This window comes from Rhincodon typus, chromosome 22 (assembly GCF_021869965.1).
Source record: "Rhincodon typus isolate 14 chromosome 22, sRhiTyp1.1, whole genome shotgun sequence".
NCBI classification, from domain to species: domain Eukaryota; kingdom Metazoa; phylum Chordata; class Chondrichthyes; order Orectolobiformes; family Rhincodontidae; genus Rhincodon; species Rhincodon typus.
In genome coordinates, this window is record NC_063353.1 from 47,539,200 (window position 1) to 47,561,995 (window position 22,796).

The following is a 22,796-nucleotide window of genomic DNA, read 5'->3' on the forward strand; positions in this document are numbered from 1 at the left end:
ACACCAATCAATGACCTTCTCCCGTTTCCCACCTTCGCGTTGTTTCTCTTCCTCGCGTCTATTGGTCAGTGCCTGAGTCCTCCCGTTGCCTTCCCGGCGTGCGTGGCGGTTTCTCCTAGTTACTGAGATGGCGGCGATCGGAGTTCACATTGGGGGCACGTGTAGCTGTGTGGCTATTTATAAGGTCTGCGATCTGGGATCGAATTAAATCTAGTCAATAGAGCGAATGTAACTGCATTAATCTGCATGAGGGGTCCCATGAGCCGGGAACAGCCCCGCGGGGCCCAGGCATCGAGGGGCTGAATGGCCTTCTGCTCCCATTTTTCATTGATTTCAGTCTCATTGTTCTAAAGACAGAAAATCGGCAAATTCAGAGTCTTTAAGAATTCTAGCAGAATCAGTGACAGCAGTCGTTGTCTGCGCAATGGAAGCAGTAAAATTAATCAGAAATGATTGCATGTAATTAAAGCAAAACACTGTGTTTGCTGGAAACTATGAAATAAAGGCCGGAAGTGCTGGATAAACGCTGTGTCAGGCACAAGAAGAAGGGTCATGTTGGACTCAGAATTAACCCTTTTAAACTTTTTCTGCCTGTCCACAGATGCTGCAAGGCCTGCTGATTTTACCCAGCACTTTCTGCTTTTAATACATTGTTGAACACCATGTTCAATTAAGAAGACTGTAAAATGCTTCTTGTAATTTAGACAAGTTGAATAAGTGGCAAATGCATGGAAGGTGAGGTACAATGTGGCTAAATGTGAGGTTTTCCACTTTGGTAACAAAATCAGGAAGGCAGATTTATTATCTAAAGTTCTCTTTGAGAAGATTTGTAGCTTGGGCTGTGAATGAGGTTGTAGACTTGCTTGCTGAGCCGTTGTGTTTGGTTGCAGACGTTTTGTCACCCTGTTAGGAACATTAACGGTGCGAACACCAACTAGCCACCAAGAAACATGACTAGTTCTCACTGGTCTCAATACACACGGGCAAAGAAGGACACAAATTCGACTGGGACAACACATCCATAATAGTACGAGCTGAATGGAGACATGTCTGGGAATTCCTGGAGGCCTGGTATTCCAACTGGAACTCCATCAACAAACATGTTGAACTGGACCTGTTATGCAAACCATTGATTAGCAGAACCGGAAGTAATGCCAATCACCCCAGCAAACCAAAGCATATAAATAACAAGCGGGACAGAACACCAGCACTTCACTGGAGGCGCACTGAAGATGTTACCTAGCAGGGTGACAAAACATCTGCAAGCAAACACGCTGTCTCGGCAAGCAAGACTACAACCTCAGGTTTATTATCTGAATAGTGATAGATTGGGAAAGGAGATTTGGATGTCCTTATACACCAGTTGCTGAAAGTAAGCATGCAATTGCAGTAGGTGATGAAGAATGCAAATGGTGAGACCGCACCCGCAGTATTGTGTGCAGTTTTGGTCTCCTTGCCCAAGGAAGGATATTCTAGCTGTGGAGGGAGTGTGACAAAGGTTTACCAGACACGTATCCACTGGAGTTTAGAAGAATGAGGGAGATTTCATAAAAATCTATAAATTTCTAAGGAGAATAGACAGGGCAATCGCAGGGAGAATATTCTTGATCTTGAAAAGTGTCCATATTACAGAGGAGGAGGTGCTGGACATCTTAAAATACATAAATGTGGATAAATCCCTGAGACCTGATTAGGTGTACCCTAGAACTCTGTGGGAAGTCAAAGAAGAGATTGCTGGGCCCCTTGCTGAGATATTTATATCATCGATAGCCACGGGTGAGGTGCCAGAAGACTGGAGGTCAGTTAATGTTGCGCTACTATTTAAGAAAGGTGGTAAGGAAAAGCCAGAGATCTATAGATTGGTGAGCCTGACATCGGTGGTGGGCAAGTTGTTGGAGGGAATCCTGACGGGCAGGATTTACACGTATTTGAAAAGGCAGTGACTGATTAGGGATAGTTAACATGGCTTTGTGTGTGGGAAATCATGTCTCACTAACTTGATTGATTATTTTTGAGAAAGTAATGAAGAGGATTGATGAGGGCCAAGCAATGGATGTGATCTATATGGACTTCAGTAAAGTATTCAACAAGGTTCCTCATGGTAGACTGGTTAGCAAGGTTAGTTTACATGGAAATCCGGGAGAACTAGCCATTTGGATACAGAACTGGCTCAAAGGTAGAAGACAGCGGGTACTGGTGGAGGGTTGCTTTTCAAACAGGAGGCCTGTGACCAGCGGTGTGCCACAAGGATTGGTGCTGGGTCCACTGCTTTTTGTCATTTACGTAAATGATTTGGATGTGGATGTAGGAGGTATGGTTAGTAAATTTGCAGATGACGCTAAAATTGGAGGTGTAGTCGACAGCGAAGAAGGTTACCTCAGAGTTCAACAGTTTGGACTGACAGTCCAATATTTTATAAAAGTGCAGCTCCATAACAGTTTATATAGCACCTTTTCACAATCTGGAGATGTCCCAAAACACTATGTAGCCAATGAAGTAATTCTGAAGTGCCATAATTGGAAATATGTCAGTATATTTGGGCACAGAAAGCTCCAAAAAATAGAAATATGACAAAAGCTGGATAACTGGTTTTATGATGTTAATTGAGCAATAAGTCTTGGCCAGAATACTGGCAAAAATCCCCCTGCTTCTCTTCAAAATAGTGCCTAGGAACTTGTACCTGAGAGAGCGGACATGAGCTCTTCTCTGAGTAGTGCAGCTCCGACAGTGAAGCATTCACTCAAAATATTGGCCTGGGCTGGCAACTTGGAATTATGTGCTGCAGTCTCTTTAGTGAAGCTGAAACTTGCAACATTTTTGCCTCGAGACAGGCATGCATTAGCAGCACACCCGACCTGAAGCGTTGACTTTCCTGCTCCTCTGATGCTGCCTGGCCTGCTGTGTTCCTCCAGCTCCACACTATGTTATCTCTGACTCCAGCATCGGCAGTTCTACTATCTCACCAACTTTGAAAGTTGGTTTGATAATTCACTGCATGATTCATTTAATTACATGTTATTTAAATACAGTTTCATCTGTGGCTGGCAGCAAATAGTGACAGTGAATCTTAAATGTATTTTATCTGTAATCTGAAACTTTGGAATTTATCTCCACCTAGGATGGTCGAGCTGATGTTGTAGCAAATGATGCAGGTGACCGTGTTACCCCAGCAGTTGTTGCTTATAGAGAAAATGAGAAGGTAATTGAAACCATTTTATTTCTTTGACATTGTACACATGGCCAGATTAGGAAAATCTCATTATTTGCTTTATTTGCTAGATTGTGGGCTTGGCAGCAAAGCAAGGTAGAATCAGGAATGCGTCCAACACTATCGTGAAAGTGAAACAAATTCTAGGCAGACGGTAAGTTTGAAGTGTTTGCTACCAGAACTATGTAACTATATCTTTACTAGCCACAGTAGAAATTGCTGTTCAGATGTTTGTAGCTCAAGTTGTGCTATGTGAATACATGACGTGTTTGATCATTTTATTTTAAAACGTGCAAGAGTTGTACATTTGTCTTGTCTGAGGAGGAGGCTGTGTTATACTGAAAATGAAGACAATGTTGAATAACCGATTACAATTTCATAAGTTAATCTAACATGTCAAACCTTTTGCTTTGGAATGCAATTCTTCAATTTTTTACTAATATCTTTGATATTAACACAATGTGTTCCATACGGCAAGTTAAGAATTGGAGTGGACTACTTTAGTTCTAATTTTACATTTAGTTATGCTATGCTCCTTGCTTAAAACACAAGGAGGTTCAGCAACTAAATAAGTGAATTGTACGAGGCCTTACTCTTTAGCATATCTTTTCTCCCTTGAATTTCATTTCTGACATCATTGACTTCTTTTGGAGTGCAATTTCACAGATGCCACAAATCCTTTGGTGAAATGGTCAGTCTTCGTGTACGAACCTCATGAAAAGTATTCGGAAGCTATTTGAACGTCGCGTTCTCAGATCTAAGTCAAGTGTTGCCCTTACCCAGTGGCCCGCAGGGTATTTAAAAATGGGAGGCTTAATACATCTGTATTAGAAAACTTGCAAATTATAACATGAAACCAGAGTAATCCATTCCAATGTAGGGGGAGAAGTAGTTCTGTTTCTAATAACATTAGTCCTGGAGGGATTTTTATCATTGGGATGGACTGCATCTGAACCTGACGTGGGCCAAGCCTCTACCAAAAAGGAGAAATATACAAGAGAAAGAGTTTTAAAACAAGCAATGGTGAAGAGAGATGAAATGGGTGAAAATATACTTAAACTGAAGGTGAGAAGGAATATGATCAAAGGCCAAAATAGAAGCAGTGATAAAGTTAAAATGTTCCAGGAATACTTCCTGAAGACTGTAGAAAATAAGAAAATATCCAACTAAAAAATAAAGCAGTTAGCTTGTGATTCGAAATGAGAACACATTGTCTGTATAGTATTGCAGAGTACTCGCGAAAGTGTGAGAAATACGCCATCTGGGCATGGAGATGGGATGGAGAGTGGTTCACAAATTAAACCTTTTTCCACAATCACGCTGGTATAAATGATAGAAAAGTTAAAATGGCAAATTTATATTACAGGGAATGATGCAGTGATTGTAGTGACGTGGATACAAGCTGCGCACAACTGTGAGCTAAAATATTCCAAACTCATGTGATGTTTAGAAAGGACAGAGCACATTGTGAAAGAATAGATAATAAAATGAATAAAATACAAAATGACAAATTAATACAAAATTGATTTTAAAAAAAATAGTGTTTTGGATATTGGAAATACAATCGGTAAATCCATGGAACAACTTAGATTTCAAGTCTTTGTTGGGAGTTGTCTGCAGACCTTGCAGCGATGCTGAGAGGAATTTAAATAGTGAAATTAGGATGACATTCTGTTTTTTTCCTGATACTAGAATATCAGTCTATTTGCATCATAGGACGCTGACTTTTTGCATTCTTAGGACAGGCTTACTGACTGCAGTGGGAGGGGCCTCCTGACATCTCTTGAAATTGTAAATTATATCGGGGCAGGTGTGGCACTATTTTAATCATGAGATGCAGTAGTCAGGATCAGGTGTGCTGTTTAATTCTGCAGCTGAAAATTTTAAACCCTCTGCTAGTTTTTCATCTCCCAACCTCCCACAAACACGGATGGCATGCAGAGATCAGCTCCAAAGATCCTCTAGCCGTGCAGACTTGTTTTTGATTGCTGTAGGGTTTTGCTTTTTTTTAATTCATTTGTGGGATGTGAGTTTGACTTGTCTGGCTTGTCTTGTACCTTGGTGGACAGTCTTTGGGGAGTAAAGAGGCGGATCACTTGCTGCAGGATTTCTAGCTTCTGACCAGTTCTTGTAACCGCAATATTTATGTGGCTAGACCAGTTCAGTTTCTGGTCAGTTGTAACCTCCAGGCTGTTGTTAGTGGGAGATTCAGTGATGGTAATGTCACTAAAAGTCTAAGGGTAATAGTTAGATTCGGTCTTTATGGTGATGGTCATTGCTTGGCACTGTGTCAGTTGCCACCTGTCAGTCCAGACCTGTATATTTATTGTCACTCTTGCAACGTTTGGACTTGGACTTCTTCAGTGTCTGAGCAGCCATTGCTGGTTAGAGGAATATTTTTAATATGGAAAATAATAGAGAAAGAAGGTTGACAGTCTGATAAGGGGGAATATTTTAGAAATGTGCACTAAACTGCTTAGCTCAAAAACAAAGATTAAATATTTGAAGTACAAACAGTTGAGAATGCATCTTTTGCTGTTCATTTCGAAAGAAAGAGTTGTGACCAAAACATTAACCCTTCCTTTTCCTTCTAGAGATGCAGGCTGCCCTTTCATGCATTTCTAACACATTGATATTTCTGGACAACTTGCTTTAGGTCAAGGTGAAGCAACAGTGAGAGTACGGCAGAAGAGGTCAGGATTTAGATGTGCACTTGCAATGCCAGTATATACAAGGCTATGGGCCATGTGCTGGAAAATGGGAATAATTGGTTCTTATTTTTAACTAGCAGAGAGTCGATTGGCTTTTTTTCTGAGATGTAAACCTCTCAGACTCTGACTTGTTATAGTTTCCATTTTAGGCCTATGCAGGAGCCTTTCCAGTTAGTAGGGCGTACAGTGACTGAAATGTAATAAATTGAATTACTTGTCTCTAGTCACTATTTTGTATGCATTTTGTAAAGATTTCAAAAGAAATAAAGTGTACTATCATTTTAAATGTTGATATTATTTCAATTAAATTGTGTTCTTCCATTTTCAAAGTTGTTTCTAACTTTTTGCTAGTTTTGATGATCCTCAAGTTCAGAAGCATGTGACAGAAAGCAAATGTTCTGTAAGTACTGAAATAAAGATGGCTGTGACCTATTTTCATAAAGTCTTTTCCATGGCTTTTTAAACTTGCTTTCTTTAAAAGCAAAATCCGAAACTTATTGTAGCTCGCAATTAGTCAACCAACTGACTGTCTTCCATTTTTGTTAATCAACTAAGAAAGCAACTGTTGCTATAGTTTGACTTATTGAAAGGTGCAATAACTTTTTAAGTGGCTCTTTGAAATATATTTTGGTCACTAAACGGTGGTCTTGACAATGTTTGAAATGCAAAAGCTTGCTTTTTTTTGTTTAGAAGCAAAAAAATGCTGGAAATTTTCATTAGTTTGAGTAGTTCCTGCGAAGAGAGAAATAGTGAACTTTACAGTTCGGTGACCTTTCATCATAACAAATGTGTGCTCCATTTTTAAGAGCACACCATAAGCGATGGTAAAAAGGAGAATATTGAGTGCATTCACTCCAAGTAGATAAAAATCCCATTGAACTGTGGCTGCTGAAAATCAGAAACCTAAACAGAAATTGCTGGAAAATCTCAGCAGGTCTGGCAGCATATATAGAGACAAAGCAGAGTTAATGTTTCACATTCAGTGACCATGTTCTGAAGAAGGGTCGCTGGACCCAAAATGTTAACTCTGCTTTGTCTCCACAGGTTGCTGCCAGACCTGCTGAGTTTTGCCAGCAATTTCTGTTTTTGGTTCCCTCTAAGTAGATTACTGTTTAGAATACAACTAGGCTCACATGTTGGTGGATTCACAGTGCAGAGTAGTGAAGGATATGCCTTCCCTCTGGCAGTGCAACATTATTCCTTTATGACTCTTGCACTCAAATTAAAACATTTTGTTTTTTTTACCAGTTGTATCAAATGTAAGAATATGAGAAAAGTTTGCCAAAACAGTACATTTGGCACCTGTTGATGATTAGCTCAATAACAAAAGATATTATTTTTATACCAGCTGCTTATCGAAAGGGAATAAGGAAAAATAAAACATTCAACAAATCTGAGTGTGACCAGAGCAGTCACACTTATGAACCACAAAATGTACAGAATTATAGTGGATATCAACCTTTTCATGCTCTGTGCAACAAAATATGTACAGTTTACATCCTGTTGCAATTATTTCGTTGCTCTTAATTTGACTCCAATTACAATAGAATTAATTTGAGTTCTCTTTTTAAATGTTTAAACAGGTTATTGAAAAGGATGGTAAACCTAGATATGAGCTTGATACTGGGGCAGAGCGTATGATTGTCCCCCCAGAAGAAGTAATGAAGTTGATATTTGCGAAAATGAAGGGTGAGTATAACTCTGTCAAGGAAGTGTACATCTAAAATTTTAATTTGTATGAATGAATGACTAGGCTTCCATGAGACATGTGATTATGGACTAGAGCAAGCATCTGCATATTGCACAACTGAAGGAAACTTTAGCCATGAAAATGTGTTGTTATATAATTCTCTCTGCGTATGAGCTCAAACTAATAGAGTACCACTTAGGAACATACGGAATGTTTTAATGAACTAACCAGCAAAATGACTAGAAATTAGATCAGTAATGGTCAAATGAGCAATATGAATTTATTGAGAGTTGAGAGCAGTTGCCCAAAGTACCAAGACAAAACTCATCTGAATATGGCACTAACAAGCCTGAGTCACAGGTGTGGGAGGGGGTTGATGGGGGTGGTCAGATGGAAAACACTGTACTAGCTGGAGGCATAACTGACATAAAGTAAAATGACTGTGGTTGTCAGAAATAACTTACCATCCTAACTTTGTATCTTTGTCTTAACTATTGTGGAATTTTCTGTTGAGGACCACAGGGTGTGGAAAGAGTTGGACCGGGTGGACAAAGTCAAAGTCACACAACACTGGGTTATAGTCCAACAGATTTATTTAAAATCACGAGATTTTGGAGCGCTGCTCCTTCATCAGGTGAAGTGGAGAGAAGTGCACAGGCACAGAATTACGTAGGCAGAGAGATAATGGCAAGGTAATTCCTGGAATTTTTGATCCTGCGTTGTCCATCCTGCATGCTCAATGACTTAATCAGTCTGACACAATGAAAAAATGATATCATTGTCCATGCAAGGTTACCAGGGTTAATGAGCAGAAAATCATGTAGGTTGAGGTATCCTTTCACCTCATCATCATTATGCTGATATTAAAAGAGGAAAGGAAACAACTTGCAGTTCTGTAATGCCTTTCACAAACACTTACAACAAATGAAGTACTTTTGAAGTGTAGTGAGTGTTGTAATGTGGGAAATAAGGCAATTAAAACTAATCTGCACATGGCAAACACAAATATGATAATGACTAGGCTTTTGTAATGTTCATTAAGGGATAAATATTGACAAGAACACAGAGGATAGCTGCCCTGCTGTTTGAAAAATATTCCATTTCATTCACCCAAGGGAGCCTCAGTTTAATGTCACATTCAGAAAATGACTTTATGGCACCTCCTGAATGCTTCAGTGAACTCTTAATGTTGATTTTAGTGCTCCAGCCCTAATATAGGACTTAAACCTACAATGTCTGTCTCAGGTGAGAGTGTTCCTAAATGAGCAATAGCTGATGAGGGTATTCATATTCAATGCTGGTGTAAAATTATGTAAGCAAAGGATGAAATCCCAGATAAAGCTGGAAATGCAGGAGAAACACAGCCGCCATAGCAATATCTCTGGAAAAGAAAACAGTAAATGTTTCAAATCAATCTGACTGGTCTGCAGAACTGAAAGGGACTGGAAAGAGCTGTTTTTAATGCTAATGTGAGACCGGGGAGGAGCAAGTGGAACAGATGGTGATGGTGTGCGGAACAAAAAACAATGGGAGTACTAATTAGAACATAGAACAGTATAGCTCAGTACAGGCCCTTCGGCCCACGATGTTGTGCTGAACTTTTACCCTAAACCTAAGGTCTGTCTAACTTCCACCCCTACTTTATACTTTCATCTATATGCCTGTCTAATAGCTGCTTAAATGCCCCTAATGAGGCCGTCTCCACTACCCTCTCTGGCAATGCATTCCACGCCTCTACCACTCTCTGAGTAAAGAACCTACCTCTGACATCTCCCCTGTGTCTACCTCCGCTCACGTTAAAACCATGCCCCCTCATAAACCTCCACCCTAGGGAAATGTCTCTGGCTGTCCACTCTATCTATACCTCTGATCATTTTGTACACCTTTATCAAGTCAACTCTCATCCTTCGTCGTTCTAAAGAGAAAAGCCCTAGCTCTCTCAACCTTTCCTCGTAAGACCTGCCCTCCATTCCAGGCAGCATCCTGGTAAATCTCCTCTGCACCTTTTCCAATGCTTCCACATCTTTCCTGTAATGAGGCGACCAGAACTGAACACAACACTCCAGATGTGGCCAAACCAGGCTTTTTTGTAGCTGGAGCATAACTTCACAGCTCTTGAACTCAATCCCTCTATTAATCAAAGCTAGTTGTGGTTAAGGAGTGATAAACATGTGAAATTGGTGCAAATGAGAGATGTGAAAAGGAGAAAATGGGCCCACTCTGCTGAGAGCAAAGCCAACAGTACGGTCATGTTCTGAAGTTGTTGAATGCAATGTTAAGTCATGGAGACTGTAAAGTGCCTAAGCAGGAAATGGAGCTGCTGTTCCTCCAGCTTGCATTGAGCTTTGTTGGATCACTGTAACAAACCAAGGATGGCAGTGTGAGCATGAAATCTGAGATAGTCAGCCAGCTTGTAATTGTGGCGTGCAGCATTAATTATGATTGTGGTTTGAGGTTACATAACCTAACCTAGTTTTCAGCTTTTTAAAAATTTCTTGTTGGTCAATTGGATTTATTTTTGTTTACAGAAACTGCACAGTCAGCATTGGGCTCTGATGCAAATGATGTTGTCATAACTGTCCCACTAGACTTTGGGAAGAACCAAAAAAATATTTTAAGGTAGGCTGGGCAGACCATTCTTAATCTATCCAATCATAAATGTTTAGATAGAACCACTTAATTGTGCATTTAAATGTTTGGCACCTTTTTGTTGGCGCACATCTTGTTATTTCCTTCTTGTTTCTGTTTTTTTGTTTGAGAGATTCTTCTGTGTTAACTTTGTGCTTTTTTTTTAGCCTGAGTACTGCAATCAGTAAGTAGCTATCTTAGAAATTAACAAACCCCAATTAAGAAAAGCAAACAGATTTCCAACACTCTTTCTTTGATCATGGATTTTCAAGTCTGACGCAGGTATTTCGATAATATTCTGTATGCTTTGTTGTGTAGACAGGCAGCCCAGGCAGCTGGTTTCAATGTCTTGCGATTGATTCATGAACCTGCAGCAGCTCTTCTTGCATTTGGAGTCGGACAGGAGTCACCTACTGAGAAAAGGTGGTGTATTTTGATATTTTAATGGTGTACTTTTATGATCTGTATTAGAAGCATTTCATTAGAATGTCATGGAGTGGTTAGTTTTAGTTATATATATATATATATATATATATATATATTTGCATTGTGATACTTGTGTTATTTCCAGCTTTGTAAATTGGATTTATGCACATGTTGTATTTTTTTTTAATAATCAACATTTTTATTAGATGATTCAGTCACAAACTAAATTTGCTGATAGACTCTAACAGAGTTGCTGTTTAACCTCAGGAATAGTATCTCATTCAGTTTAATTGTTCAAAACAATCTTATTATCTGCACTTAAACATTGGCCGATTAACCCAACTATTTCTAGCTTTCAGTTGAGTAAACTCATTTTGTGCAAGATAAGCAATGAAGTGCCCGGTTTTCATGTAATTTTATCTTTTTCTCTATCCATTTATAGTAATGCACTGGTTTACAAACTTGGTGGATCATCACTATCTGTTACAATAGTAGAGATAAATAGTGGCATGTACAGAGTCCTTGCCTCTCATACTGATGACAGCATAGGAGGAGAGTGTTTCACAAAAGCCTTGGCACTGTATTTAGCTTCAGAATTCCAGAGGTAAGAGCATATGCAGAAAGAAAGAGAACATGTTGGATCGCTTTCAACACGTACTCCACTTCTTGCCGGATTAAAATTCTGTACTTTTTATTTTAAAACAGATTGTTTAAGCACGATGTCAGGAGCAATATGAGAGCCATGATGAAGCTCATTAACAATGCTGAAGTTGCTAAGCATACATTGTCAACTTTGGGAAGTTCCAATTGTTTTTTGGATTCACTTCATGAAGGCTTAGATTTCGACTGCAGTGTATCCAGGTATGTATCGGTGCTGAATCTTATTAGTAAAACAGTGATTATAACATTAGGCCTCTGAAGCTTCTAGCTCTACAGCACCCAGCACCAGAGACAGGGATGAAAGACTTCTATCTTTGTTGTATTGTTCTATGATTCTATATTCAAGCTCCAGTTCCTTTGGTGCCTGCATTTTTCTAGTTACCTACTTCCTAGAAGGATTGTTACAATTTGAGAAAGTGGAAAAAAGGGGGCAACTTCTACTCTCAGTTTATTATAGAGATGTATTGAGCCGACTGTGGCTCCATTCCAGAGTTAAGAACTTATGCAGAAGGAATAGAGAACGTGTTGGATCACTTTCAATACTTACTCCACTTCTGCCAAATTAAAATTCTGAACTTTTTATTTTAAAACGGATTGTTTAAGCACGATGTAAAGAGCAATGCGAGAGCCATGATGAAGCTCATTAACAGTGCCGAAGTTGCTAAGCATACCTTGTCAACTTTGGGAAGTTCCAACTGTTTTTTGGATTCACTTCATGAAGGCTTAGATTTCGACCAGTTATACTTGCTCCAGTAATTCACCTGGAGTCAGAAAGTCTATTCACTGTCAGCACAGACTTTGCCTTTGTTGCACCTCGCTCAGCAAGTCTCTTGACTTGTACCCCTCTCATCACTGTACGAGCCAAGCCACCGAGACCAATTGTCAGGTTGAATTCTGAACAGGTCACCTGACCCTTTCACCTCGCCATTCTACCTTCAATGAAATGGACAGTTTAAAACTTTACAGCCTTAGAAAATCTCGCATTCATAAAAATGCCCTGGTTATTGATCACTCTGCTATAAAAGTAGATCCTCTTTACCCATTCTGTGTAAACTCTCATAATTTTAAATCTTCCCTCAATCTCCACTGTCCAAGCGCCAATAAAAGAAGACAGTGTTTACTGTTAGTTATTAACCTCATTGCTGTTACTTCTAGATTTTTTTGATTGACACATTTCATTGTTTCCTCACCTACGAATGTGTAGAAACGGTTTTGAAACAGTTTTGATGGTTAACATAAACAAAGTGTGATATTAAACTGGAAACCCGGTTCATGAGCTTGTCTGAATGTCTGTTGTATGACTATTCTTTCCATAGGCAACAAATCCAGAAGCTATCTAACACTTTACAACTCAATAAAGCTACAGTGTACTCTAGAATTTGAAATCTTTTATGCATAACAAACTATCTTTTTATTGTAATTCTACATTTTTTTTCAGAGCAAGATTTGAATCTGTATGTTCTGCGTTGTTCACTCAAAGTGTTCAACCTATTCAGAAGCTTGTAGAAAAAGCTGGACTTTCTGGAAATGAAATATCTAAGGTTAGCATTAGGATGCTTAACAATAAATGTTGACCTGAACCCTTGGATTTCAAAGACAACAAGGTGCAGGGCTGCATGAACACAGCAGGCCAAGCAGCATCATAGGAGCAGAGAGGCTGACGTTTCAGGCCTAGACCCTTCATCAAAAAAGGGGGAGGGGAAGGGGGTTCTGAAATAAATAGGGAGAGAGTGGGAGGCGGATTGCAGTGGGAGAGAGATCCCCTGAGGTTTGTCCGGAGGGAGAAGGGTAACTTCTTCAGGCTAGGCATCCTTAGAAGAGGCTTCGCAGTGGGGTTAAAATTGAATCAGAGATAGTAGGAACTGCAGATGCTGGAGAATCCGAGACAACAAGGTGCAGGGCTGGATGAACACAGTAGGCCAAGCAGCATCATAGGAGCAGAGAGGCTGACGTTTCGGGCCTAGACCCTTCATCAGAAAAGGGGGAGGGGACTTTGTCAAACTTCTTTATCCAGAGACCAGTTAGCAAGGCAAAAGACCCTATGAACTACCACAGGCCCTTTTGCTCACTCTTTTACCCGTCAATACAGCATAATGGGAATGATAAGTATTCTGCATTTTTTTGCTGCTTAAGATCATAAATTTGTGGATTTTTTTGCTAGTACTGCAAGTAAAATATTCCTGCCAAGGATGAATGTACAGTTGGTTCAAACAGTATAAGCTTTAGTATTCATAGAGAACATATTTATTTGAAACGTTCTAGCATGATATAAAATCATCACAATAATCAACTTGTGAATAACTATTCCTTATCTAACCTAAGCTATATTAATCACACCTAATCAACATTTAACATAAACCTTGCTCATAAACCGACACTGTAACAACTCGTGCACATATAAACCAGTCTGGTTATGTTGATGGATGCTAATGCCAAGAAACTGTTCGTGTTTTTGAAAGCACTCTTTAATAACATGACATGCTGTTAATATAGCATACAGTAGATTCAAAGTAACTTCTTTGTTGAAGCAAAACAAAAGGCAGGAAACAATCCCACCTATCCCAGTAGCATAGTTATTTTGCCAGTCATTCTTGTGACCTCTGAGGTTGCCATTCAGAGTAGCTTTTATTTAAATGCAAATCATAGCATTGTAAGGTTATTTCAATGTGAAACTTCCAGCAATCAAACTGTTCCAGCCTGATTTCCTATCTGCTAACCTCAACCTCACCATCAGAAACAGGCAACACATGTTCAGTGCCAGATGAGGAAAATACGAACAATCAGACCTCTGCTGATGTGATACCCTGACTGTGCATTGTGCATACACTCTCCTCTCTTCCACTGCCCTCCAAAAACAAATAAAGGACAACAGGGGAAACAGATGGGCATAGTCAATAGACAAAGGAAACATCTATGCAACAGTCTGAGATGGAAATAATCCAGGTCACGATAGTAAAATGACTTGGCCTATTATGCCAATTTGTTGAAACCATGATTCCTGTTTCTTTATGTACACCCTTTATGAAAGGTATAGTTACAAAGGGAAGTATTTGTTAATTGTAAGATAATATTTAATCTCTACCCTGTTAATAGGTGTAATGTACCATTGGTAGATCATACACTTGAGCAAACATTTTAGGAAATCCTGTTACTTACATCACTGTAAGCACATATGAATGTGAAAAAGCAGTATAAAGTCTCATTTAAAAATAAAGTTAAGACCTACTCATAATTCTAATGTTAGGGCTAGAGTAAATAATCATCTCACCCTACTAAAAAAAAGAAATTTCATTTCGATACAACCAGAGTTTACGATCAGATTTAATTGAAGGTAATTTGCAACACAGAGAGTGTTTGCCTAGCTTTAGTTCCAGCTATCCATGTGGACTCCCAAACATTCCATTCTAACTCTTCACGTAAAGCAATTTGTATGTTGCTTTGATTACTTCAGTGGTCAGATGTCGAGCAGTGATCATGTTAAACATCGTTAATTTGATATTTTACTAAAGTTAAAACTAGCCACAACCTTTATTTCAAGCTGTGGGTGTAAGCCCAAAAAACGTCTAGACCATTCTGAACGCACAGTACGCTACACTCTCTCCTTTGTTTGCTTGTTGACTCTCCCAATGTGAACATTCCTATGCGCCTTCAAAACTATCATTCTCAGATTTTTTAATTTAAAAAAATCACCATGCCCACAGAAATACTTATAAGTTAATCGTTAAATCCCTTCAAATGAACCTCATATGCTACAAGTTCAAATGCGCAATTGCAAAAATCCAAGCTCAACAATAAATAAAATTGAAATATACATTAAATCACATGCCTTGCATCACAAAAGTACCTTACAGTCAATCCGGGGCTCTTGAAATGTAGCCACTGTTGTAATGTACAAAACCCAAAAGCTAATTTCTGCACAACAAATTCCCACAACAACATAATGATAATCAGACAATCTGTTACTGTTGCTGATTTTTGGATAAAACTGTTAGGACAGAATGAATTTCCCTGCTCATTTTAAATCTGGTTTAAAACATAGAAATGTCGATATTTTGGATGCTGCAGTTAGGAGCATATAAAATAGAAACAGGAGTAGGCCATTCAGTCCTCCAAGCCTGTTCTGCCATCAAATAAATTGTGTCTGATCTTGCTATAAACAGTGGAAATATCCTGTCCACACCCACCCTTCTCCCTATGCGGTGAGGTTTTCCGCAATATCCTTTGTGGCACTTTATCAAATACCTTGTGGAAATTCCCCCTTTATCCACAGCACCTGTTAACTCCTCAAAGTGCTCTAATAGACGGTTTAAACATGATTCCCTTTCATGAAATTATGTTGACTCTGCCTGCTCACCTTGAATTTATTCAAGTGTTCAGCTATAACTTTAATAATGGTTTCTAATCCTTTCTGTATGGTTCACATTAAGCTAACTGGAATGTAGTTTCCTGCTTTCTGTTTCCTGCTTTCTGTCTCCTCCTGCCCTTTGCGAATATGGTAGGCATAGTATAATTTGCAAATTTCCGATCTAATGGACCCTTTCCTCAATCAAGGACATTTTAGAAAATTAAAATCAATGTTTCACCTATATCAGTAGCCATTTCTTTTAAGATCTTGTGTTGTAGATTGCAAAATAGAGAACATGACTGCTATATTCAAAAAGAAATGGAGACAGAAAACAGCAAACTACAGGCCACTTACTTAACAATTGCCGTAAGGAAAGTTTTAGTAGCTTCCACACTATCCTTGACAACCATCACGACCCCACCCTCTGAATGAGAATAAATTTGTTCTAATTAGAATCATACAGTAAAGTGGAAGCCCTTTGGCCCACCGAGTCTGCCCCATCAAAAAACTACTCTAAATCTACACTAGTCCCACTTCCTAGCACTTGATCATATTGATGAATGTTATGACATTTCAAGTGCTTATCCAAGCATGTTTTTGAGGTTTCCCACCTCAACTATCGTCCCATGCAGTGCATTCCAGATTCCACCACCTTTTGGGTAACAAACAAAAGTCCTCAATTCCTTAAGTGTTAATGTTGTATCTTTCTTTCTTTTTAGGTTGTTCTTTGTGGGGGCTCTGCTCGTATTCCAAAATTGCAGCAAATGATTCGAGATCTGTTCCCAGATGTAGATCTGTTCAGTTCCATCCCCTCAGACGAAGTGATAGCTGTTGGTGCAGCTATTGAGGCTGCATTGCTACTAGGGAAGGAGAACAGTTCATTGGAAGAGGAATCTGTAATTGTGGAGTGCTCTGCACGGAACATTGTTGCTAAGGTATTAAAATCTGATTCCAGGCCAAAAATAAACTTCTTTCTTGAGTTTGTATTGGCGTATCTAATTCTCCAAACCACATATCTCTGTAACTTACAGTGATAATCTATGATTTACCAACAGCTTTAATGAAAACCAGTGCATTACAGAATGTATATTTATTTGTCATTTGCCTGTAGTAGTGCCCCTTTGATTTGTGAACTGTACTGCCCTTCATGTTACTGTTTCATTTGCAGAAATGAATGTCTGTAATGTTTCACAACGTAATATTTAATCCAATGTGGGGTTTAATCCATTGTGAAGACAGAGTGCTCCACACTTTTATTATGAATATTATCCTGTACTGCTTAGGTGGAGAAATTGATAATTGCTTTGTCTACCCGTTAGTAAACAAAAATCGAGATTTAAAGATGGTTTGCCTTGTAAGCAATTCTATTAATACAACTTAATGCAGTAATATCATTGTTTATTCATTATATCCAGTCGATTGTGTAATATTCTATCTTTTTGTTTTCCTGTAGGAGAGTGATGAGTCTGGATCTGACACATACAAGGTGGTATTTCCATCAGGTACTCCATTACCAGCAAGAAAACATCATGCTTTTCAGGCACCGGGAAATGTTTCTTCTGTCTGCCTTGAACTGTACGAGTCTGGGGAGAAAGGATGTGATCCAGAAAGAAACAAATTAGCACAGGTCAGTTTTTGTTTTTTGAATCTTTACTGCAATAATTCTGTAGTCCAGAACGATGTGCACACTCATTTGATGAAAACACTGAAGGCTAGGATTGAAAAGATTCTTCAGTTGTAAGGAAGTCGAGAGGATCGGGGGATTGTGTGGGGAAGTAGATTTAAGTTTGGAAATCAGGCATGATCTCATTTAATCGTTGAGAAGGATTGAGGGGCCAAAAACCTGCTTCTAGACAAGGCTTCTGAAATCTGGAAGAGAGAAATTGTGAGGGAGGCGAGACAGAAAACTGTCAGAGCACTTGATACTTTTTGGAAAAAAAAAACCTCCGTGTTGTGTTGAGCCTTATTTCAGTAGATGCTGATGTGTTTCTTCATGGGCCACCTTAGGCAGCGAGGTTTGGCAAACTGTTTAATTTTGGATTTCGTTATCATCAAATCTTGTCCTTATCCTCTTGTCCATTTAAACGTAGTCCAATAAGTTAATTTAATGGTAAATTAATGTAACTAATGTAAACATCCACTGGACCCCTTCCAAGGCCAAAACATCCTTCCATACATAGTGGGCCCAAAACTACTCTCAATGTTCCAAACGCAGTCTGACCAGAGCCTCATACAGCCTTAAAACTACATCTCTGCTCTAGTATTCTAGCCCTGTAAAAAATGAATGCTAACATTGCATTTGCCTTCCAGACTGCCATCTGAGCCTACATGTTAGCCCTAAGAGAATCCTGAACTAGGACACCTATGTCATTTTATGCTTCAGATTTCCAAAGCCTTTTTCCGTTAAGAAAATAGTCTATGCCTCTGTTCTTCCTAGCAAAGTGCATATCTCACGCTTTTTCATTGTATTCCGTCTACCGCTTCTTTGTCCATTCTCTTAACTTGTCCAAGCCCTTCAGCAGCTTCCCCGCTTCCGCAACATTACCTGCCTCTCCACTTATCTTTGTCATCTGCAAAGTTAGCAACAGTGCCTTCAGTTTCTTCATCCTGATTGTTCATGTGAATAGTTGTATTTCCAATACTAAGCCTTGCGGAACTCCAATAGTCACCAGCTGCCATCTTGAAAATGATCCCTTTATCCCTACGCTCTGCCTCTGCCAGTCAGCCAATCCTCTATCCATGCCTGTACTTTGTCCCTAACATCATGGGCTCTTGTCTTATTTAGCAGCATATTGTGTGGCACCTTGCCAAAGGCTTCCTGGAAATCAAAATAGATTGCGTCCACTGGCTCTCCTTTGTCCAGCTTGCTTTTTACCTCCTCAAAGAATTTGAACAGATTTGTCAGGCACGACCTTGCCTTGACGAAGCCATGCTGACTCCACCCTATTTTACCATGCACTTCCAAGTACCCCGCAATCTCATCCTTAATAATGGACTCTAAAATCTTACCAATGATCGAGGTCAGGCTATCTGGCTGTTAAGTTCCTTCTGCCTCCCTCCCTTCTTACATTAGCTATTTTCCAATCCTCTGGGACCGTCTCTGACTCCAGTGATTCCTGAAAGATCAGTAATAATGCTTCCACAATCTCTTCATCTATCTTCTTCAGGATGCTGGGGTGTAGTCCATCCAGTCTGGGTGACTTATTCACCTCAGACTTTTCAATTTCCACAGCACCTGTATCATAGTGACAGCCACTACACTCACCTCTATCCCCTGACTCTTTTGAAGTTCTGCTACCAGTGTCTTTCACTCTGTAAACTAATGCAGAGTACCTATTCAGTTGGTCCATTGTTTCTTTGTTCCCTATCACTGCTTCTGCAGCCTCGTTTTCTAGTGGTCCAGTGTTCACTCTTGTCACCCTTATATAATGTAAAACTGTTTTGCCCATCAGATGCTCATGTGTGTCCCCCCCACTTCCCCAAACTGGTCCTTATTGTTGGTAAGATGTCCTCTGCTGGATTTTGAAAGGCTTCCCAATCCTCTGACTTCACCACATTGTATGCTTTTTCTCTTACGTATTTGCTGTCCCTGACATCCTTTGTCAGCCATGGTTGCTTCATTACACATCACCAAATCCAGAATTGCCTGTTCTCGTGGGCTGTACCACAGGCTACTCCAGAAAATTCATCTTGTAGATATTTCACAAGGTCCTTTCATTGAGATCACTACTAACCTGATTTTTCCAGTCCACCTGCATATGGAAGTCCCCCATGAGGATTGTAATAGTGCCTTTCTTGCATGCATTTACTATCTCCTGATTTTATTTCTTCCTCACATCCTGACTACTGCTGGGAGGCCTGTACGCAACTCCATTCAGGGTCTTTTTTGTTTTCCCCTTTGCAGTTCCTCATCTGTACCCTGATAGATTCTGCACCTTCTCACCTTGGATCACTTAGAGTCATAGAGTCATACAGGATGGAAACAGACCCTTTAGTCCAGCCAGTCCATGCTGAGCATAATCCCAAACTAAACTAGCCCTGCCTGTCTGTGCTTAGCCCATATCCCTCCAAACATTTCTTATTTGAGTACTTAGATGCCTTTTAAACATTGTAACTGTACCTGCATCCATGACTTCCTCTGGAAGTTCATTCCATGCATGATTCAGTGTCTGCGTAACAAAAGTTGTCACTCATATCTTTTTAAAATCTTTCTCCTGTCACCCTGAAAATAGTCCCCTAGCCTTGAACTCGCTCACCCTGGGGAAAAGACACTTGCCATTCACCTTATCTATACCCCTCATGATTTTATAAGATCACTCCTCAACCTCCTATGCTTCAGTGAAAAAAGTCCCAGCCTATCCAGCCTCTCCCCATCTTGATATTGATTTAATTTCATTTCTTATTAACAAGGCAAATGACCCCTCCACCACCAACCCGCCAACCCACTCACCACCCACCCCCACCACCAACCACCCCACCACCACCACCACCCCCCTCCCCCATCCCATCCTGCCATCTGCCTGTCCTTTCAATAGGACACATATCCTTGGAATTAAAATCACTAAATCATCATTAATTGCTGACGTTGTCAGGGGTTTCTGGGACATGTGTTTTTTGCAGTTCCCCACCTATCCCTTTTCCTTTGATTCTGGTGCAATGGCAGGTTTGCACAAGAATGCTGATTTTATCCATTTGTACCTGCCGGCAACCATCCAGATCTAACTAACGTAATATATTTTTAAAAATTACAAATGTTCAATCGATGAATTCTGAAGATTTCCTCTGCATTATGTCGAGTCAAATGTTGATTCTATGTATGAAAAGTGAGTTTATGATTTTGTTACACAGTGTAGATGGTAAAAAATCTTCCATTATTCAAGGACAAGGTTAACATTGCATCTGACTAGAATTTGGTGTGGCTGTTGTAGCTAAAACTCGTACATGGCATGACCAATACGTGTTCTATTGCCACAAGGGATGCTAGTACAGTTTAGGTTTTGATTACTTTATTTCTGTTAGTCAGTTTTTCCAGTGTTTGGTATTTGTGGACAAAGCATTGTTTTCTTCCATAGTTTACTTGTGTTTATTACTTGTTGTTTGATGATGTGACAGTCTTTTTCTCTATCGAGCCAGCAAAGGAAGATGTAGTGTGAGGCTGAGGTGTAATTGGCTAGCCCAGTGACCTCGTGGACAGGTCTTCTGTAGTCCTTGTAGCCATATAATGATTCACAATAGAGGAGGTCATGTAAATAGCAACAAACCCTATCTGGAAATGTTATCTTTTTTGAAAACAGGCACCTTAATCGAGACACCTTGTTTGCTCATTCAGCTGAACGTCCGAAAATACATACAAATTGTTTTACTTTTTTTAAACCCAAGCTGAGACAAAAAACATAATCTAATATATTGTTAATACCATAGGTACATTGTGCTGATATAAATAAATATAGATGAAATAAGCAAATAGAGAAAGCACAATGGTAGAATGAACCTCTTCAATAAAATACCAATGGGAAACAAATTCTGCAGACGCTGGCCTTTTTTCTATCGTAAGGTTAGAAGTGGGTAATGTTTGCTGATGATTGCACAATTTGCAGCACCATTCAGACTCTCCAGATACTGTTTTAAAAGTAGTTTAACTATTAAATGTTGTACAGTGTTTGTTTTTTAATTTGCTATGAGATGTGGGCTAGGCTAGCATTCATTGCCCATCCCTGATTACCCTGGTGAGGGTGGTACTGAGCTGCCTTCTTACACTGCTGCAGTCCAGTTGATACAGAGACACCCACAGTGCTGTTAGGAAGAGAATTCTAGGATTTTGACAGTGAAGGAACAGTGATATAATTTCAAGTCAGGATCGTGTCCATCTTGGAGGGAACTTGCAAATGGTCTTCTGATGTGTTTGCTGCCCTTCTCCTTCTAAGTGGTAGGGGCTTCTGGTTTAGAAGATGCTGTTAGAGCTTTGGTGATTTGTGTACTGAATCTTTGTAGCTTATTAACACTGCAGCTCCCATGCATCGCTGGTGAAGAAAATGATTGTTGAAGGTGGCGGATAGGATGTAGTCAAGTCGAGACAATGCCATCACATTCCTGATTTGTGCTGGACAGGCACTGGGGAGTCACAGACCTGCTCTTGCAGCCACAGTATCAATGATGATCCAGTCAGTTTGTGGTCAGTAGCAACCCCAACATGTTAATAGTGAGGGATTCAGTGATAGTGATGTCATTAAATGTCAAGGGATGATGGTTAGATTCTCATTTGTTGAAGATGGTCATTGTCCAGCACTTGTGTGGCATGAAAAATATTTCCCACTTATCAGCCCAAACCTGGATATTGTCCAAATCTTGTTACATTTGGACATGGAGTGTTTCAGTATTTGAGGAGTTGAAAATATTGCTAAAAATGGCGCAATCATCAGTAAACATCTCTACATCTGACCTTATGCTGGAAAGAAGGTCAGTCTCTATAGAGTTTGCATTCTGTGCTTATTTTAATTGAAGAGACTAATGTATCAATTTTATCTTGTTTAACAAGTTATTGGAGGGTAGAACGTCAATGCTTCTGTTTTTCTCCTCCTTTCCCACCCCAATATTTATTTACCTCACTATAATCCCTGCTACTCCTCATCATTAAAGTTCAGAACTTAATAGGTTGCAACATAGTAGTCCAGGTTTCTTCATACTGATAGCCACACTTATGTTCTATGCATCGTGTTTCTCTTAGAATTAACTGTCAACTTTTGGACAGTTTTCAGGTGAAACCGGTTTTACACCTGGGAAGACTATGTAGTTTATTGTGCAATAATTGTAGTATTTTGATCAGATGCATGATTAGAATGCTCCATTCTACCCATCATTGTATTGTTTAATTTTGTTTTATTGATTTAGATTGTACTGAAAGATTTACAACTGAAGGAAGATGGCAACCGTGACATTCTAACAGTTCTCACCATGAAAAGGTGTGTGTTTGAAAGTTTATTTTGGGAGAATTTGAGAGGGTTGTGTAGGATATTTTAACTAGTTTTTCTTTCGGTTCTAAAATTGTGTTGTAATCCTTTTTAACAGATGTGTGATTCCACAGCCATCAATTGGCTTTTGATATATTTCTCCTTTTTTTTCCCCCAGTCC

General features: G+C 39.5%; 1 protein-coding gene across 1 annotated transcript; it reads left to right on the forward strand.

Moving 5' to 3' along the window:
• Positions 1-76: 76 nt before the first annotated feature.
• Positions 77-22,706, forward strand: hspa14 (heat shock protein 14). Its single transcript, XM_048610233.1, has 13 exons — positions 77-184; positions 3,119-3,199; positions 3,280-3,362; positions 6,271-6,319; positions 7,503-7,608; positions 10,138-10,228; positions 10,556-10,660; positions 11,106-11,267; positions 11,369-11,524; positions 12,762-12,864; positions 16,388-16,603; positions 17,122-17,295; positions 22,557-22,706. Exons 1-13 carry the CDS (start codon positions 128-130, stop codon positions 22,683-22,685), a joined length of 1,512 nt encoding a protein of 503 aa, XP_048466190.1. The 5' UTR covers positions 77-127; the 3' UTR covers positions 22,686-22,706.
• Positions 22,707-22,796: the final 90 nt, after the last annotated feature.